Below are 19,001 nucleotides of genomic sequence, written 5' to 3' on the forward strand. Positions count from 1 at the left end.
AAATAAGCAACATGTTTTGGGAAGTGGTAGAGTGTGCCAAAGTGTGACTGGAAAGCAGTTAAAAAAAAAGATAAATAAGGAAGTGATGTTTTACAATGTTGTTTTACAATGTTAGGTAAAAAGTGTTATTCAGTTTTAAAAAAAAAAAAAGAAGGAAAAAATTGTTTAAAAGACACCATAATCTATTACCATTCTTTACTCATTACTATATGTGAAGTTATTTTATTTTTTAAATTTTGTATACATATTTTTTAACCATTTTAAATCCCACCATGTGCTGTTGCCAAGACCCTGTCCATAAAAATGTATCAGGCCAGCACAGCTGTGACCCAGCTTAATTAATCAAAACCCAGTGGGTAGGTGATGGAGGTGAGGAGAGAACGGAATGAATCTGAACTCCACAGCCCTCATTACGTACACAAATACAGTTCTGTGTCCACACTCTGTGTCTCTGACTGTATTGATCACCAGCAGGACATTGGTCCAGGGCACTTCTGCAGTGGTACCATCTTCAGCTGTCAGGCTGTCCACGCTGAACACTGTAATGTAGGTAGCTGGCTCTGTCACTCAATGGTGGTTTTGCCTGTGACATAGGAAAATCTGCTATTATCACTGCAGTACTTTGAGATCTTGTGTGTGTGTGTGTGTGTGTATGTGTGTGTGTGTGTTTTGATGGTGTTTCTGACTTTAACTTTGATGATGCATTAATCAGAAAATGTACAGCAGTATGTATTCTATGTATCTGAAACCATTTAGAATGAAGGACACAGAATATCTATTTTGGGAGTGGTTTTGTGTGTGTGTGTGTGTGTGTGTTGTGCGTGCATGTTTGTGTGTGTGTGTGTGTGTGAAGACAAAACAAGACAGCTTCATTGACTGAATGACTGGGTTTATTTAATGACTTTTTTTTAATGATTTAACCGGTACGTCACAAACTTTGTTTACTTTGTTGGTGTTGCAGATTTTTTCCTTTTTCTTTTTTTCTTTTTGAAACATCATTAACATTACATTTCCCAGGGGTTTATACAGATTCTGTGGGCACATAAAGTTCTGCTGGTTATTGTCATGAATTTGTACCCGTGTACCAGTGTTTATATACTCTCACACACCTACACTCAAATTAGCTTGAGTAACTTGTGTGTTACACTCGCATTGTGCTTGAGTAAGTGCACACATGTGCACATGCATACGCGCATGCGCGCGCGCACACACACACACACAAACACACACACACACACACAGAGAAAAGAAACACACTCTTAATCTTGTGATAACAGTTCTTGTGCAATCATATCTGCACACACATATGCATGTACACCCGCACTATATTTCAAATAGACGAACAGACACACATAGATTTACTTTTTCAACCTCACAGTACATATTGTGAGCCTTCGTATCCCTACACTCCACCAGTCATATTCAGAGCTACACTTCTTGTGACGATGTACAGACGAAAGTGACACCACTGTCAGTAATGGAATGACAGTTTCCGATTTCAGCTACAATGAACAGGTGATGTTGAAGATGTGGCATGCCGTCGTTCGTTAAATTGACCCGCATGAAACAAATTACAAAAGGGAAATTGAGTTTGCTTGACCCCAGCAGTAGTGTTGGCCCCCAGGGGAGACCAAGCAGGACAGGGAGATAATTGAAACATATTGATTTTCCTCAGAAGTGTGAAGGGACGGCCCTTGTGGTTTCTTGTGTCGGGGAGGGGGAAGGAGTCTTGGGTAGGAGAAGTCAAAAAGCAATTAAAAAAAAAAAAAAAGGGTACACAAGGTAAAAGAAAGAACAAGGTTAGTGAGGTGCAGTTTAGTTGTAGTGCAGGGATTTGGAGTCTTGTCATTTTATTTTCTGATTATTTGGTAATGTGTTGTTTTGGATTGGGTTAATCGTGTGTGTGCGCATGCATGCATGTTGGTGTGTACGTTCTTTCTTTTTGTGCTTTGTTCAGGGTCTGCAACTCCTGCAGGTGAGCCTTTAAGTGTGACTGTAAGACTTTATTCAGTACTGAAATTTTTGGCGTACAAGTCATTACTGGTGTTTTTTTTTTATAATTTAAATCTAACCCCTGCGTCTTATGGACTGTATGCACCATATCTGTTGTCTGAAAACTAAATTCTGCCTTGGTGTTTAGGCAGCCATGCTCTGTTTTGAGAGTAGGTGTATTGTTTGAGGCTGGGAGTGAATGTGGTGACAGTAAATGATTGTTGGAGGTTCTAAGATGGTGAAGAAGGAGAGAATTTTCTGGCTTTTTTGTGAGTGATTGTGTGCATATCAGGCATAAGTTTAGATGATGATAAAATGGCAGTGTGATGATTGCAATTTATTCAGCACAGCGGAATGTGTCCTTAAACTGGCTGTTTGTATCATGTAACTGACAAATACAGATCTGTGCGTGTGTGTGTGTGCATGGAGCACTTCAGTCTGACTCTCACTGTCATTCTTCTACCATGTCAGTTTTAGTTTATTGCACTGACATGGTGTGTGTGTGTGAGCGTGTGGGGGGAGGGGGGGGGGGGCATGAACTAAGGTGATTCTGTCCTGTTTTCCTGTCCTAGTTTTTCTCTGTCACTCTGCTGTCCATTTAGAAGTACAGCAGTTTACCAATTTTATTTAAGTGTGCAAGACTGGTCTCTTCTCTGTTTCTGTCTTTGTCTCATTTCTCCCCGCTTTGTAAGTTTGTGTGTGAGAGAGAGAGAGAGAGAGAGAGAGAATTAGTTTAAATTTACAGCAGTCAGTTGTTTTCCTGTGTTCGGTTGTTTCAGTTTATGTAGGCCTGTCGCCTTTGCTTAATCAGTTCATATTAGTAAACCATGTGAAAAGAGTATCTGTTTGTGTACTGTCTTTTATCTCTCTCTCCCCATTATATCCCCCCTGAGGTTGTTCCAGTTTGAATTAGTCTCGTTCCATGTCTTTGTCTTCCTCTCTTTCTCTGAGTTTCCTTGGTCTGCCTCTCTGTCTGTCTTCCTATCTCGTGTTCTGTCTCTCTGTCTGTCTCCCTGTCTCGTGTTCTGTGATTTTGTTTGTCGGTCTCCCTCTCTCTGAGTTTTGTTTGTCCGTCAGTCTGCGTCGGTCTCCCTCTCTTAGAGTTTTGTTTGTCTGTCTGTCTCTGTTACTGTTTCTGTCTTTCCTTGAGCTTTGTTAGCCTCTCTGTGGCTGTGTCTCTCTGTTACCCTCTTTGTTTTGTTGGTCTGCTCTGTTTCTAGAGTCTCTGACTTCCTCTCCCAGAGTTTAGTCAAGGTTGGTCAGTCTGTCTCTCTGAATTTAGTATGTCACTGTCAGTCTTATGCTTGATTTGTTCAGCTACAATTCTGCGTGGGTCAGGTCACCAGTACTGTCTGTACGTTCAGGCAGAGAGGCTATCAGTATCACCCTCATACTTGATGTCCCGAGTAACCTGTTCCATGGTGAACGTTCAGACCTGGGGGTTAGATTAATCTCTTAGCGCAGCCTGTTCAATTAATCTCATTGTAGGAGTCAGTGGTGCAGTTAGGAACTGATGAAGTATTGATGTGGGTTGCTTCCTGCCCCCATGCCCTGAGGGCTGCACCAGATGTCAAGGGTTGCTCTCTGTGGTCCTTGTCAACTCTCACCGGTCATGATCACTGGGGTAAAGCTCCTGCTGAGTGATTATTTGGCCTGTCACTGGTACCAGTGCTTGTGTGAGAGAGAGGGATTGGTATGTGTGTGAGTGTGTGTGTGTGTGCGTGTGCATGCGTGTGTGTGTGTGTTTGTACTTCAGCATATTGCGCGTAAAAGAATGGTGCTTGCCTATGTCCGAGTGGAAAAAAAGAGAGAAGTCGGTGGCGGGTGGGGGCAGGGGGTGATGAAGGAAAGAGCTTCCATTAAAAAGAGAAATATAGAAAAAGTTTCAAGAGCATGCATAATCAAGACACTTATTTTACCCCTACATTCTAATTCTTCGTGATAACATTCAGAGCAGGTAAAAAACGAAAAAAGAGAAGGGGAGGGTAGAATCACATTAGGCATGATTTTTTTTTATCAATTGTCAACTTTGTATGAGTATTTTATCAGTTGGGCATAAGTATTGATATTATTGTACAGTGTCTGTGATACTACTAACAGTGACACGGCATGGTCATGGGTGAAGGGTCAAGAAGTGTGCGGCATGTTTTTCAGACACAGGATTTGGAGGCCAGACGTCCAGCACCATGTCCAACAACAAGTTGACCACCATTGCCCCGGCCCTGTCACTGGGCGTGGGGCCCGCCACCTTCAGCCTGACCACATCAAACCTCTCCACCCTCACCAGCCCCACCCAGCCCCTGGGGGCCTCCCCCCTGCCCCCCGCCCAATCTCTGGGGGCTACCCACACCCTCAGCCTGTCGGCTAACACCCTCAACACCCTTAACGCTCTCAACAACCCCACCCAGACCCTCAACACGCTCAGCACCACAAACCCCACCCTGGCCGCTCTCAACCCTCCTCCGGCCCAGACCCTCAGTACGTTGAACGCTCCATCAGGGAGCCCCTCCTCACAGCCCTTCCTGGCGTCCCAGCCCATGACCGGCATCGTCAGCTTGCCGCAGAACTTCTGCTTTCCCTCCCAGCCATCGCAGACGTCCGTGTCAGCTGCCAACCAGACAGCGGCTCTGGGAGTGACCCTGGGCTTCCCCATGGCGGCAGCTGCGGCGCTGACCAGCAACGCTGTGTCCCTGAATACCAGCACCATTCCCCTCAACTCCAGCAGCATTCCCCTCAACACCAACACCATCCCCCTCAACTCCACCCCCATCCCGCTCAACGCCGGCGCCCCCCTGTCACAGCAGCTGGTGCAGTCGCTGTCGATGGGCCAGCAGCCAGCCCTGTGTGCCTCCCTGCCGCAGTCCCTCAACTTCCCCCTGGGCCAGGCCCTCCTGGGCATGTCCAACACAGCCGGGGCCTCCCCTACCCCCTTCCTGTCCACCAACCTGGGCCAGTTCCCCGCCCTGCCCTCCGTCATCATGGGCAGCCAGCCCTCCGTGCTGCAGGGGGCCCTGATGGGCAGCTCCTCCCCCGGGCAGAGCGCCCCCCTGCAGACCATCCCCACCATCAGCCCCCAGTCCCTGTCCTTCCCTCTCACCACGGGGCCTGTCATCACAGAGCTGCCGCCCACCTCTCAGCCCGCAGAACCCCCTCAGAACCTCCCCCTGCCCACCACTGCCAGTAAGTCGCCAGAACCCTCAGTGTCTTTGGGGCAGCAGGCAGCCCAGCAGCCCTCAGTGGCTACAAACAAAGCAGAAGAGAGTGCTTCCGCCTCCAGCCAGCAGGGGTCAGAGACACAGCCCATAGTGGTGGACACTGCTCAGGAAACCACTACCTCTGTTGGTCAGCAGAATGCGTCACAATCTTCTGGACCGTCAGACTCTGCAGAGAAACTCCCAGCCTGTGCTGAAGAGCAGGAGACAGGGCGGGACACAGAGCCCCCCAAGGGTTCAGCACAGCAGAGGGAGGCTGCAGGTCCATCCACAGAGCAGGGTGCTGCCACGACGATGGCTCAGGACATGGCGGAGACTCCTCCTGGCTCAGAAATACCTGCACAGCCACCGCCGCTGACTGGGGAGAAAGACAGTCCACCTCCTGCAACTGACCAACAACCACCCCACCCTCCTGCTGAATCCACCTGTGATGAGCCCCCACCTCCAGAGGTGGAACAGCCATGTAGAGGGAAAGACACAGGGGTGGAGAATGCTGGATCTGATTCAGCAGATGCTGTTGAAGAGAAGAAAGGTGACAGTGATATGAACATGGAGTTGTGCACGGTGGATGAGAGCTGTGAACCGGCGGCAGCAGTCAGTGTGTGTGAGGAGCAGCCCATGGAGGGAGTCAGTGAGGTCAATGCCTGTCTGGACGATATCAAGCAAGAGGTCATGGTGAGTTGTGGTCTTGAGGGTTGTAAAAAGAAGATCCAACAGCAGTACTCTGTTGTCCCCAGTGATTCTTGAGGACATAGTCATTCTCATAGTGGTATCAATTTACATCTATACTGTATAATCGAGGGACTCAATTTCATGTGTATTCTGTGGATTCACATCTGTTTCTTCCTTGCATACTTGTGCATGTGTTCGTTCTTGTGTGCTTTGTGTCCAACTTGTGAAATTGCTATGAACTCAGTAGGTTTGAGGGTGCAATATAGTATTTACTCTTTAATTATCATTATTTTATATCATGCCAGTTTCTGCTTATGTCAGATGTAGTTCTCTTGTAGTAACTCAATCATGGAAGAGAAGTCAAGGGTCATAATTGATTTGTTATACTCAAAGCAGCAGAACTAAAACAAACAAAATAATTTTTATGAAAATATTTTTAATTAAAAGCAGTGAACTTCTGCTGCAGAATATGTTATAAGCAGTTTCCACCAGTTACCAGCTCCTTATTATTTATCTCCATCATCATTTCAGTGAAAAGGTGATCTGAATGGAAATTTGCAGAAGAAACCTGTTTGATGAAAGAGAGCAAAAAACTCCGAAGGATGGTAATCTTCTCTCCACGTCCTTCACAGAAGGGCGGGTGGTGGTGGGGGAAAGGTTGGGGGATGGGGTGGGGGGAGGCACAGTGTAAAGCAACGGCTGTTTTACCCTGGGCAGATGAGATGTGTCGGGCATGTTGGTTCTGGAAAAGACTTGGGCAGTCTGATTTGATTAAGACTGCTGAGAATTACTGCAATCCAGTCTGCTGGAGATTTTTCTCCCTCCTGTTTTGTGTTCAGCAGGGTCCAGAAACATGCTGAGAATTACTGTGCTGGCTGCACTATAGTGTCGGTTGGACTTGAAAATTAATTTCTTTCTTTTCTTTTCTTTTTTTTCTCTCTTGTAAGTTGTATTCAGTAGAGTCGGAAGCATTATAGGATATGTGTAAACAAAGTGAGTATGTTTTAACCCAGTGTTCAGGTGTGTGTGTGTGTGTGTGTGTGTGTGTCCGTGGTAAACTTTAATATTGAAATTTTCTCTGGAAATACTTTGTCCATCAGTACCACCTTTGGCTTAAAAATCGTTGGGAAAAAATTCTTCACAGTCACACCAATAAGAGTTTGTAATTCACAGGAATTAAGCCGTATTTCCCATATAATTAACAGTTTATTTTGTTGAGGCCATTTCCAGGATTCTGGAAACACCATATAACCGCATTCCAGTTGCAGTAGCATTGGCAATGCTCAGTGAGTGATGGCGTGACCTCAGTTTTCTTGTTCGCAATTAAATGGAAAGAAATGCAAGTTCTGGACAGAACACATACAGTGACACAGACTACATCATCTATGTGTTTACTGTTTATGGATCTTTTAAAGAAGAATGAACAAAAAAGAACAATTGAATCGACCGTTTCATACTTTTGCCGCGGGTGTAACTAAACTTCTACATCTATCTAGATGCAGAGAAAAATGGCAAAATGTTGCAGTGTGATTGCCGCGATATCCATGTCTCCTTTACTGCGGACTTTAAAGAATTCTTAAGTGCCCATATAGAATTTTAAAATGCCTGAGATACACCAAAATGATATGATTTAAACAGTGTTATCACTTGGAATACTGCAATCAATTTATTGTCCTTTTAAAAAGCATGCTTAAAATTTAAAAAATGTGATTTTTTGAACGCCATTTGTGGATCCGCAATAGTGCAGTGAGTAAGACAATTTCTTCCCAGCTGAACATGCCGAGTTCAAATCTGTGCTCAGGCTTTTTTTTTTTTTTTTTTTTTCCCTGAAGCTTTATAATAACAAATACAGAACACATTTGAACGATTGTTTTGGGGTTTGTTTTTTTTTTAAGTGTATCACAAGTGAGTCTTGAAGGCCTTGCCTCTCTTGTTTTCTTTCTGATTCATCATTGTTGGGACAGAGTTGTGAAATGATAACTTTTAGTTTCACTTGCATACTGCTTAAATTTGTCATGAACAGAGGTAAATTATTTTATAACACGATATACAACTAGTTAACACTGTTGCAATATGGTTGTGTTGATAATGCTTACAAATAATGAAATATACAATGATAATTCAAAAATGAAAAGATTTTGGACACAACTTTGAAGAATTAACTCTGTTTTTCTTCATCATACATTCAATTTCATGGTCTAATTCCCACAAAAAACTTTTGGAAATCATTAAAACAGAAGAGCAAAGGAAAATGAATGTAAAAGAAAGAAAACATGCCAAAAGACAGAGGGTAATTGACAAAGCTTCCAAAACGCCAGACAGTAGTTGTCTGTTGAGATAGGAGAAACCTGACCAATAAATTATCCATGGGTCTTTTAGTTTGAAGGGTTGCTTTTTGTGAAACAGTTGTCAGATTTTTAACTGGTCATGCTACTTTTGTCAGATTCTAAACTGGTCCTGTTGCTTGCGTTTAATGTCAGCCCTCCACACAGGTCATCTCAGGCTGTTCACGCAGTCATGATTTCAATATGATGCAGGAAACAGAAGAAGCGGTCTTGCCGCCTCCCATGGAGTACCCAGTCCCCACCAGCACCAGCCCCCACCCCGCCTCGTCCCCTGTCAAAGTGGAGGCTGCCTCAGACCTGCTGCCAGACAGCGCCCACCCAGATCCGTCGTCCACCCACACCCTCTACCCGACCCCGGATCTGTCCCAGCAACCCAGCAGCAGTACCCTGCAGGTGTCTGTGGGCGGCGACCTGCTGACGAGCGTGAAGCAGGAGGTGATGGAGGTTGGGGAGGAGGACGAGGAGATGGGGGTGGGTCTGGTGGACAGCACGCCGGGCTCGGAGGACTCGCTGGACAGCTACTACCAACGCCACAGCCCCTCCCCCATGGCCAGCCTGCGCCTGACGCGTGCTGACACCACCACCACCTTCACCACCTCTTCCTCTGCCTACGTCAGGCCCCGCATGGATGATGGGGAGGGGGCCGTGGACGTCAAGCAGCTGATTGGTTCAGGTCAGCTTCAGTGCTTTCTTTTTTTATGCGGGTCTTTTGAGGGGGGTTTATTTGTTGTAGTTATCCGTAAGTCTCTCTTCTTTTTTCAGGTTTTGTTCTTTGCTGCATCTTATTCTCATTCTGTAGTCTTTTGCATCCACTGTGACTAGTGTGTGGTTGACTTTTTACAGTGTCATTCTGTGGTCCTCCAGCCACTGGGAGCTGAAAAGAGAAGGTAGCATGGTGGTGACAAGGGAAGCCATTCTCACTGAGCTAATTCTGGCTTATTAGGACATATGATTATTACTGTATTTGGAAGAAGAAAAAAAAGAAGAAAGAAGCAACATGTTCATGGTTTTTAGGGAACAGGGTAGATCACCTTTGGTTTTAAACAGCGCAGCAATGGTGATTTGTCAGAGTGATTGTTAGACTGGACATTTTCCCACTTAGCTTCCAGAAAAAGAACAATAACATAGCAAGTTCAGATGTACGAAAGGCCTGATAGTTTCACATTGTGCTTTTCTTGTGGAAATGCTTAAACATAATTTAAAGTAGAGGGGAAAAAACCCAAAAAAACCAACAATATTTTCCTCATGGTACTTAGTACATTAGAGAAAGGTTAATTCTGCAGAATTGATGTCCTAAGACGCTTAGACACTAATATTGCAGAGCAGAAAAGTGTTGTGCAGAGAGCATTATGATTGACATGAAATGACAGTGTGTGTGATGTTGTGCAGAGAGCATGATGATTGACATGAAGTGACAGTGTGATGTTCTACAGAGAACATGATGATTGACATGGAGTGACAGTGTGTGATGTTGTACAGAGAGCATGATGATTGACATGAAATGACAGTGTGTGGTGTTGTACAGAGAGCATTATGATTGACATGAAGGGACAGTGTGTGAGATGTTGTGCAGAGAGCATAATGATTGACATGAAGTGACAGTGTGTGGTGTTGTGCAGAGAGCATGATGATTGACATGAAGTGACAGTGTGTGTGGTGTTGTGCAGAGAGCATAATGATTGACATGAAGTGACAGTGTGTGTGTTGTACAGAGAGCATGATGATTGACATGAAGTGACAGTGTGGTGTTGTACAGAGCATGATGGTTGACATGAAGTGACAGTGTGATGTTGTACAGAGAGCATGATGATTGACATGAAGTGACAGTGTGTGTGGTGTTGTGCAGAGAGCATGGTGACTGACATGAAGTGACAGTGTGTGATGTTGTACAGAGAGCATGATTGACATGAAGTGACAGTGTGTGTGATGTTGTGCAGAGCATGATGATTGACATGAAGGGACAGTGTGTGTGATGTTGTGCAGAGCATGATGATTGACATGAAGTGACAGTGTGTGTGGTGTTGTGCAGAGAGCATAATGATTGACATGAAGTGACAGTGTGATGTTGTACAGAGAGCATGGTGACTGACATGAAGTGACAGTGTGTGATGTAGTACAGAGCATGATGATTGACATGAAGTGAATGTGTGTGTGTTGTACAGAGCATGATGATTGACATGGAGTGACAGTGTGATGCTCTACAGAGAACATGATGATTGACATGGAGTGACAGTGTGTGATGTTGTACAGAGAGCATGATGATTGACATGAAGTGACAGTGTGTGATGTAGTACAGAGCATGATGATTGACATGGAGTGACAGTGTGATGCTCTACAGAGAACATGATGATTGACATGGAGTGACAGTGTGTGATGTTGTACAGAGAGCATGATGATTGACATGAAGTGACAGTGTGTGATGTAGTACAGAGCATGATGATTGACATGAAGTGACAGTGTGTGATGTAGTACAGAGCATGATGATTGACATGAAGTGACAGTGTGTGATGTTGTACACAGAGCATGATGATTGACATGAAGTGACAGTGTGTGTGGTGTTGTGCAGAGAGCATAATGATTGACATGAAGTGACAGTGTGTGATGTTGTACAGAGAGCATGATGATTGACATGAAGTGACAGTGTGTGTGGTGTTGTGCAGAGAGCATGATGATTGACATGAAGTGACAGTGTCTGATGTACAGAGAGCATAATGATTGACATGAAGTGACAGTGTGTGATGTAGTACAGAGCATGATGATTGACATGAAGTGAGTGTGTGTGTGTTGTACAGAGCATGATGATTGACATGGAGTGACAGTGTGATGCTCTACAGAGAACATGATGATTGACATGAAGTGACAGTGTGTGATGTAGTACAGAGCATGATGATTGACATGAAGTGACAGTGTGTGATGTTGTACAGAGAGCATGATGATTGACATGAAGTGACAGTGTGTGTGGTGTTGTACAGAGAGCATGATGATTGACATGAAGTGACAGTGTGTGTGATGTTGTACAGAGAGCATGATGATTGACATGAAGTGACAGTGTGTGTGTTGTTGTGCAGAGAGCATAATGATTGACATGAAGTGACACTGTGTGATGTTGTACAGAGAGCATGATGATTGACATGAAGTGACAGTGTGTGTGGTGTTGTGCAGAGAGAATGATGATTGACATGAAGTGACAGTGTGTGATGTACAGAGAGCATGATGATTGACATGAAGTGACAGTGTGTGTGGTGTTGTGCAGAGAGAATGATGATTGACATGAAGTGACAGTGTGTGATGTACAGAGAGCATGATGATTGACATGAAGTGACAGTGTGTGGTGTTGTGCAGAGAGAATGATGATTGACATGAAGTGACAGTGTGTGATGTAGTACAGAGCGTGATGATTGACATGAAGTGACAGTGTGATGTTGTACAGAGAGCATGGTGACTGACATGAAGTGACAGTGTGTGATGTAGTACAGAGCATGATGATTGACATGAAGTGAGTGTGTGTGTGTTGTAGAGAGCATGATGATTGACATGGAGTGACAGTGTGATGCTCTACAGAGAACATGATGATTGACATGAAGTGACAGTGTGTGATGTTGTACAGAGAGCATGATGATTGACATGAAGTGACAGTGTGTGATGTAGTACAGAGCATGATGATTGACATGAAGTGACAGTGTGTGATGTAGTACAGAGCATGATGATTGACATGAAGTGACAGTGTGTGATGTTGTACAGAGAGCATGATTGACATGAAGTGACAGTGTGTGGTGTTGTGCAGAGAGCATGATTGACATGAAGTGACAGTGTGTGATGTTGTACAGAGAGCATGATGATTGACATGAAGTGACAGTGTGTGATGTTGTACAGAGAGCATGATGATTGACATGAAGTGACAGTGTGTGATGTAGTACAGAGCATGATGATTGACATGAAGTTACAGTGTGTGATGTAGTACAGAGAGCATGATGATTGACATGAAGTGACAGTGTGTGTGGTGTTGTGCAGAGAGAATGATGATTGACATGAAGTGACAGTGTGTGATGTACAGAGAGCATGATGATTGACATGAAGTGACAGTGTGTGATGTTGTACAGAGAGCATAATGATTGACATGAAGTGACAGTGTGTGGTGTTGAGCAGAGAGCATAATGATTGACATGAAGTGACAGTGTGTGATGTTGTACAGAGAGCATGATTGACATGAAGTGACAGTGTGTGGTGTTGTGCAGAGAGCATGATTGACATGAAGTGGCAGTGTGTGTGTTGTGCAGAGAGCATGATGATTGACATGAAGTGACTGTGGTGTTGTACAGAGAGCATGATTGACATGAAGTGACAGTGTGTGGTGTTGTACAGAGAGCATGATTGACATGAAGTGACAGTGTGTGATGTAGTACAGAGCATGATGATTGACATGAAGTGACAGTGTGATGTTCTACAGAGAGCATGATGATTGACATGAAGTGACAGTGTGTGATGTAGTACAGAGCATGATGATTGACATGAAGTGACAGTGTGTGATGTTCTACAGAGAGCATGATGATTGACATGAAGTGACAGTGTGTGATGTTGTACAGAGCATGATGATTGACATGAAGTGAGTGTTTGTGTGTTGTACAGAGCATGATGATTGATATGAAGTGGCAGTGTGTGTGTTGTGCAGAGAGCATGATGATTGACATGAAGTGACAGTGTGATGTTCTACAGAGAGCATGATGATTGACATGAAGTGACAGTGTGATGTTCTACAGAGAGCATGATGATTGACATGAAGTGACAGTGTGTGTGGTGTTGTGCAGAGTGCATAATGATGGACATGGAGGAGACAGAGTTTGTGTGGGAGGACTACTTGCAGGAGACAGGGGCCACTGCTGTCCCCCCCACTGCTTTCAAACATGTACGTATCTGTGTGTTTGTGTGTGTGTGCGTATCTCTGTCTGTCTCTGTCTGTGTCAGTGTGTGTCTGTTGCTACTGTAAAGTGTGTGTGTGTGTGTGTGTGTGTGAACTGTGTATGCATGTGTGTGTCTGTTGCAACTGTAAAGTGTGTGTTTGTGCACGTGAGTGTGTGTGTGTGTGTGCATTGTTAACTGCATATATTATGCATGTATGTGTCTGTTGCTACTGTAAAGTGTGTGTGTGTGCATGTGAGAGTGTGTGTTTGTGTTTGTGTGTGTGTAAATAGTATGTAAGTATGTATGTGATATGAATTTAAAGTGTGGTCAATAGGAAACAAGCAGTGTGACAGTGAAATGGAACTGACGTCTACCACTAGTCTGTGTCATGCTATTTTGAAGTCTGTGTATATGTCCAGTGTATCTCCTATTGTGAAAAAAATGTTGTTCGTTCTTGTACATTTTTTCAGAGCTTTCATTAATTGCCCCTCTTTTTATTGTTGTTTGAGTACAAATATGTATTTTTAATCAACTCAAAAGATATCTATATTGTAACAGTTGTTATTGATCATGATGTGACAGATGTTCCCTCAAAGCTCAGTTTGGCAAGAAAGGTTATCACTGTCAGTCTGGGTGTCCACTTTCTAGCCAATGGAGTGGACTTGTTTTAGCCATCTTTACAAAAGCAATTATTTGTCACAAAGGGATTTTTGATATCCTCTTGTTGTGTAACACGGTAAAGAATACACACACAAAGCTGCTTTTGTTATTTTAAAAAAAGAGAAGTTTAATTAACACTTGCACAGTTCACAATATATTGAGGCACAAATGTTCATAACATTACTTGTTGGTGATTGCTGTATATATGCGTGCAAGCAGTGTGTATGTGAATTTGATTATTTTTATGAGCTTTCTGATTCACAGATAAGACACCAATAGTATAAGATATTGTGAATAAACATGGGTTTAAATGATTTTTGTATCAAAGTATTAAAGTGTTAAAATCAAAATTGATATGCAATATTATGAAACCTATGTATAATCTGTATCTACGGTAATATAATTCAAATGGCCTTTTGTGGTTATTTAAGTCTTTGAAGCTGTCAGCATGAACAATGTTCATGAATAGAAATGACTGACTTCACTGGAACAGAAGGAGTTCATAATGGCCACTTTCTCATGCTTTCTGTTCTTCCAGTGAAAATCTCTAAAAAAAAATTCCAGAATGTAAAATGAAGACTTGGAACTTGGCTTTTGTTTCACTGCCTCCAACTCACTGCTGTCCAGTCTGCTAACAGTCCAGCTTGGAGTTAATTAAAAATCATGTCTCAACAGATGTTCCTTGTTTATGCTGTAGACTGATTGTGAGTATGGATGGCTGTTTGAGTGTGTGTGTGTTACTTGTGTATTAAATGTGTGAGTGGTATGTGTACAGCACATTTCGTTACATTTCGCAAGATTTTGCGCAGTATTAAAATAATTGATTAAGAAATGATTGGAGCTGTAGACAGTTGAAGGAGTGATTGGAGTTGTAGACAGTTCAAAGAATGGCAGGATATGTGGACAGTTTGAGGAATAATTGGGCCTGTAGACAGTTGAAGGAATGGAGTTGTAGTTGAAGGAATGATTGGAGTTGTAGACAGTTGAAGGAATGATTGGAGTTGTGGACAGTTCAAAGAATGACAGGATATGTGGACAGTTTGAGGAATAATTGGGCCTGTAGACAGTCTGATGAATGATTGGAGCTGTAAACCGTTGCTGTAGACAGTTTAAGGATAGAATGGAGCTGTATACAGCTGAAGGAATAACTGGAGCTGTAGACAGCTGAAGGAATGACTGGAGCAATAGACAGTTGAAGAAAAAATGACTGGAGCTGCAGACAGCTGAAGGAAAAATGACTGGAGCTGTAGAAAGCTGAAAGAAAAATGACAAGTTGTAGACAGTTTAAGGAATGATTGGAGCTGTAGACAGATGATTGGAGCTGTACACAGTTGAAGGAATGGTTGAAGCTGTAGACAGTCTAAGGAATTATTAGAGCTGTCTAGTTGAAGGATGTTTGGAGCTGTACACTGTGAAAGGAATGGTTTGAGCTTTAGACATTTTAATGAATTACAGGAGCTGTAGACAGTCCAAGGAATGATTGGAACTGTAGACAGTTGAAGAAATGACTAGATCTGTAGACAGTCTAAGGAATGATTGGAGCTGTAAGCAGCTGAAGAAATGACTAGGTCTGTAGACAGTCTAAGGAATGACTGGGGCTGTAGACAGTCCAAGGAATGATTGGAGCTGTAGACAGTCTAAGGAATGATTGGAGCTGCAGGCAGCTGAAGAAATGACTAGAGCTGTAGACAGTCCAAGGAATGACTGGAGCTGTAGACAGTCCAAGGAATGATTGGAGCTGTAGGCAGCTGAAGAAATGACTAGATCTGTAGACAGTCTAAGGAATGACTGGGGCTGTAGACAGTCTAAGGAATGATTGGAGCTGTAGACAGTCTAAGGAATGATTGGAGCTGTAGACAGTCTCTAAGGAGTGGTTGGAGCTGTAGACAGTCTAAGGAATGAGTGGGGCTGTAGACAGTCTAAGGAATGATTGGAGCTGTAGACAGTCTAAGGAATGACTGGAGCAGTCTAAGGAATGATTGGAGCTGTAGACAGTCTCTAAGGAGTGGTTGGAGCTGTAGACAGTCTAAGGAATGATTGGAGCTGTAGACAGTCTAAGGAATGAGTGGGGCTGTAGACAGTCTAAGGAATGACTGGAGCTCTAGACAGTCTAAGGAATGACTGGAGCTGTTGAAGGAAAAGTGACTGGAGCAGTAGACATTTGAGCTGTAGACAGTTGAAGGAAAAGTGACTGGAGCAGTAGACAGTTGAGCTGTAGACAATTGAAGGAAAAGTGACTGGAGCAGTAGACAGTTGAGCTGTAGACAGTTGAAGGAAAAGTGACTGGAGCTGTAGACTGTTGAAAGAATGACTTCAGCTGTAGACAGTTGAAGGAAAAGTGACTGGAGCAGTAGACAGTTGAGCTGTAGACAGTTGAAGGAAAAGTGACTGGAGCTGTAGACTGTTGAAAGAATGACTTCAGCTGTAGACAGTTGAAGGAAAAGTGACTGGAGCAGTAGACAGTTGAGCTGTAGACAGTTGAAGGAAAAGTGACTGGAGCTGTAGACTGTTGAAAGAATGACTTCAGCTGTAGACAGTTGAACAGTTGAAGGAAAAATGACAGGAGCTGTAGACTGTTGGAGGAAAATGACTGGAGCTGTAGACAGTTGAGGGGAAAATGACTGGATGTGTAGACAGCTAAAAGGAATGACTGGAGCTGTAGACAGTTGGAGGAAAAATGACTGGAGATGCAGACAATTGAGGGGAAAATGACTGGAGCTGTAGACAGCTGAAGGAATGACTGGGGCTGTAGACAGTGGGAGGAAATGACTGGAGCTGTAGACAGCTTGATGAATATGGAGCTGTAGACAGCTTGATGAATGATTGGAGCGTAGACAGCTGAAGGAATGTAGCTGTAGACAGCTGAAGGAATGACTGGGGCTGTAGACAGTTGGAGGAAATGACTGGAGCTGTAGACAGCTTTATGAATAATGGAGCTGTAGACAGCTTGATGAATGATTAGAGCATAGACAGCTGAAGGAATGTTTGTAGCTGTAGACAGCTTAATGAATTATACGAGTGTAGACAGCTGAAGAAATGTTTGTAGAACTTTGTAGACGGCTGAAGGAAAAATGACAGGAGCTGTAGACTGTGCTGACCCCGGGTGGTGGTCTGTGGGGCAGGTGGAGTGCAGCCTGCAGAGCGGGCTGAGGAAGGGGATGAGGGTGGAGGTGGCCAACAAGTCTCAGCCAGGGACCTACTGGGTGGCTTCCGTCGTGCTCACCTGTGGACCTCTGCTGCGTCTGCGCTACGAGGGCTACGAGGAGGACGGCTCTGAGGACTTCTGGTGCGACCTGACTGCCTGCGAGATCCACCCCATCGGCTGGTGTGCTGAGAATGGCGTGGCCTTGCTGCCCCCTGACGGTGAGCTACTTGGGGAAAGTGAAAGGCTGAAGGGGTCTGTTGGTTAGTGGTTGTAGATGAGACTTTTTTTTTTTGTAATAGGTCTTGTGGTCCATATCCTTTCTCACTGGTTTAGATAGTTTCTTGACTGTCTTACAGATTTTTTAAAACTGTTTTTCATTTGTTGTTTGTCATTGAGTGTTGTACTGATTTTTAAAAACTTTTTCACTAGTTGTTTGTCATTGAAAGGAGTTTGTGAATGTATGCCTGTGTGAATTAGTTGATAGCTTTGTGTGCATGGACGTATATGTGTGTATTTTTGAGTGAGTGTGTTTATATATATATATATATATATATATATATATATGTGTGTGTGTGTATATATATATATATATATATATATATATATATATATGCGTGCATGTATGTATTTGTATGATATGAATATAAATGATCCATATTGTTTTCAGGTCTGAAGAACAAGCACAAGGATTGGACAGCTAGACTGCAAGAAATACTGAAGACGGTGCCTGCAGCTCCTAGCTACTTACTGGATAAGGTTTGTTTACTTCATGTATATTGTGTGTGTGTGGTTTTTGTGTGTGTGCTTACTGTTGCTTGCTTTCTGTTTGTTGGGTTACCCAGGGTATTGTGTCTGTGATGAATTGTAGGCCTGTTTTCTGGGTGATGTATGCTACATCCACACTATGTTCCTCGAACTCGCTCTCTTTTTTTTATTTTTTTTTTTATATATATATATAAATTTTTTTTTTTTATATATATAAATTTTTTTTTTAGATAACTCCATGACTTTGAAGATGACAGGCACCGGCCCCATAGAACAACTAAAGCAGGGGATGGCTGGGCTGTGAGCAACTTCTTCTGCGTTCACTCGTATGCACACGAGCGGGCTTTTACATGTATGACCGTTTTTACCCTGCCATGTAGGCAGCCATACTCCGTTTTCGGGGGTGTGCATGCTGGGTATGTTCTTGTTTCCATAACCCACCGAACGCTGACATGGATTACAGGATCTTTAACGTGCGTATTTGATCTTCTGCTTGCATATACACACAAAGGGGGTTCAGGCACTAGCAGGTCTGCACATATGTTGACCTGGGAGATCGTAAAAATCTCCACCCTTTACCCACCAGTCGCTGTCACCGTGATTCGAACCCGGGACCCTCAGATTGACAGTCCAACGCTTTAACCATTCGGCTATTGCACCGTCGCTGTTAGCAACAATTATAAATAACTACATGACTGTTTGCTGATAACTGATATGTGTGTGGTGATCAGGGAAGGGTGTGCCAGTTACTCATTCATTTTTCACTTTGGTATTAGTTGACAAAAGCATTTGTGTCTTGAAATGTTCATTATCTTACTGAATGTTTCCCTTTCTCTTGATGATTGAAATGTACACACACACATTCGTGCGCACATGCACACACAGGCATCCACACATACATATACAATTGTTTCACTTTATCTTAAGAAGTTAAAATGTGGTATTATCTTCCTGGATTATTTTCTTTTTAAATGTTAATTGATGTGTGCTTGCTTATCAGGGAAGGATGTACTAGTTACTCATTCGTCGTTCACTTTGATGTTTGTTGATGAGGTTTTGAATGAGCCGGAAGAAAATATTCTGTTCTAATCACTTGAAGCAGACAATAAAGTATTTTGAATGGAATTTAAATTGAATTGAATTGCAGATGATGGGCACCAGCCCCATAGAACAGCTGAAGCAGGGGATGGCTAGGTTGTTAGCTATAACAATAGTAAATAAGTGGAATGTTGGCCTAGAGGTAACACGTCCGAGTAGGAAATGAGAGAATCTGAGCGCACTGATTCAAATCCATAATCACCAGTATTTTAT

The 19,001-nt window shown here is 43.3% G+C and overlaps 1 protein-coding gene across 1 annotated transcript in view; it reads left to right on the top strand.

The window, feature by feature from the left end:
- Positions 1-19,001, top strand: part of LOC143284587 (scm-like with four MBT domains protein 1) — a 46,929-nt gene that overhangs the window by 12,702 nt on the left and 15,226 nt on the right. The window contains 5 exon segments of the mRNA XM_076591407.1: positions 4,147-5,879; positions 8,414-8,894; positions 13,027-13,124; positions 16,903-17,143; positions 17,593-17,681. Coding sequence (XP_076447522.1) covers positions 4,179-5,879; positions 8,414-8,894; positions 13,027-13,124; positions 16,903-17,143; positions 17,593-17,681 — 2,610 coding nt within the window. The 5' untranslated portion in view covers positions 4,147-4,178.

The sequence above is a fragment of the Babylonia areolata genome, chromosome 8 (assembly GCF_041734735.1).
Source record: "Babylonia areolata isolate BAREFJ2019XMU chromosome 8, ASM4173473v1, whole genome shotgun sequence".
Classification (NCBI taxonomy): domain Eukaryota; kingdom Metazoa; phylum Mollusca; class Gastropoda; order Neogastropoda; family Buccinidae; genus Babylonia; species Babylonia areolata.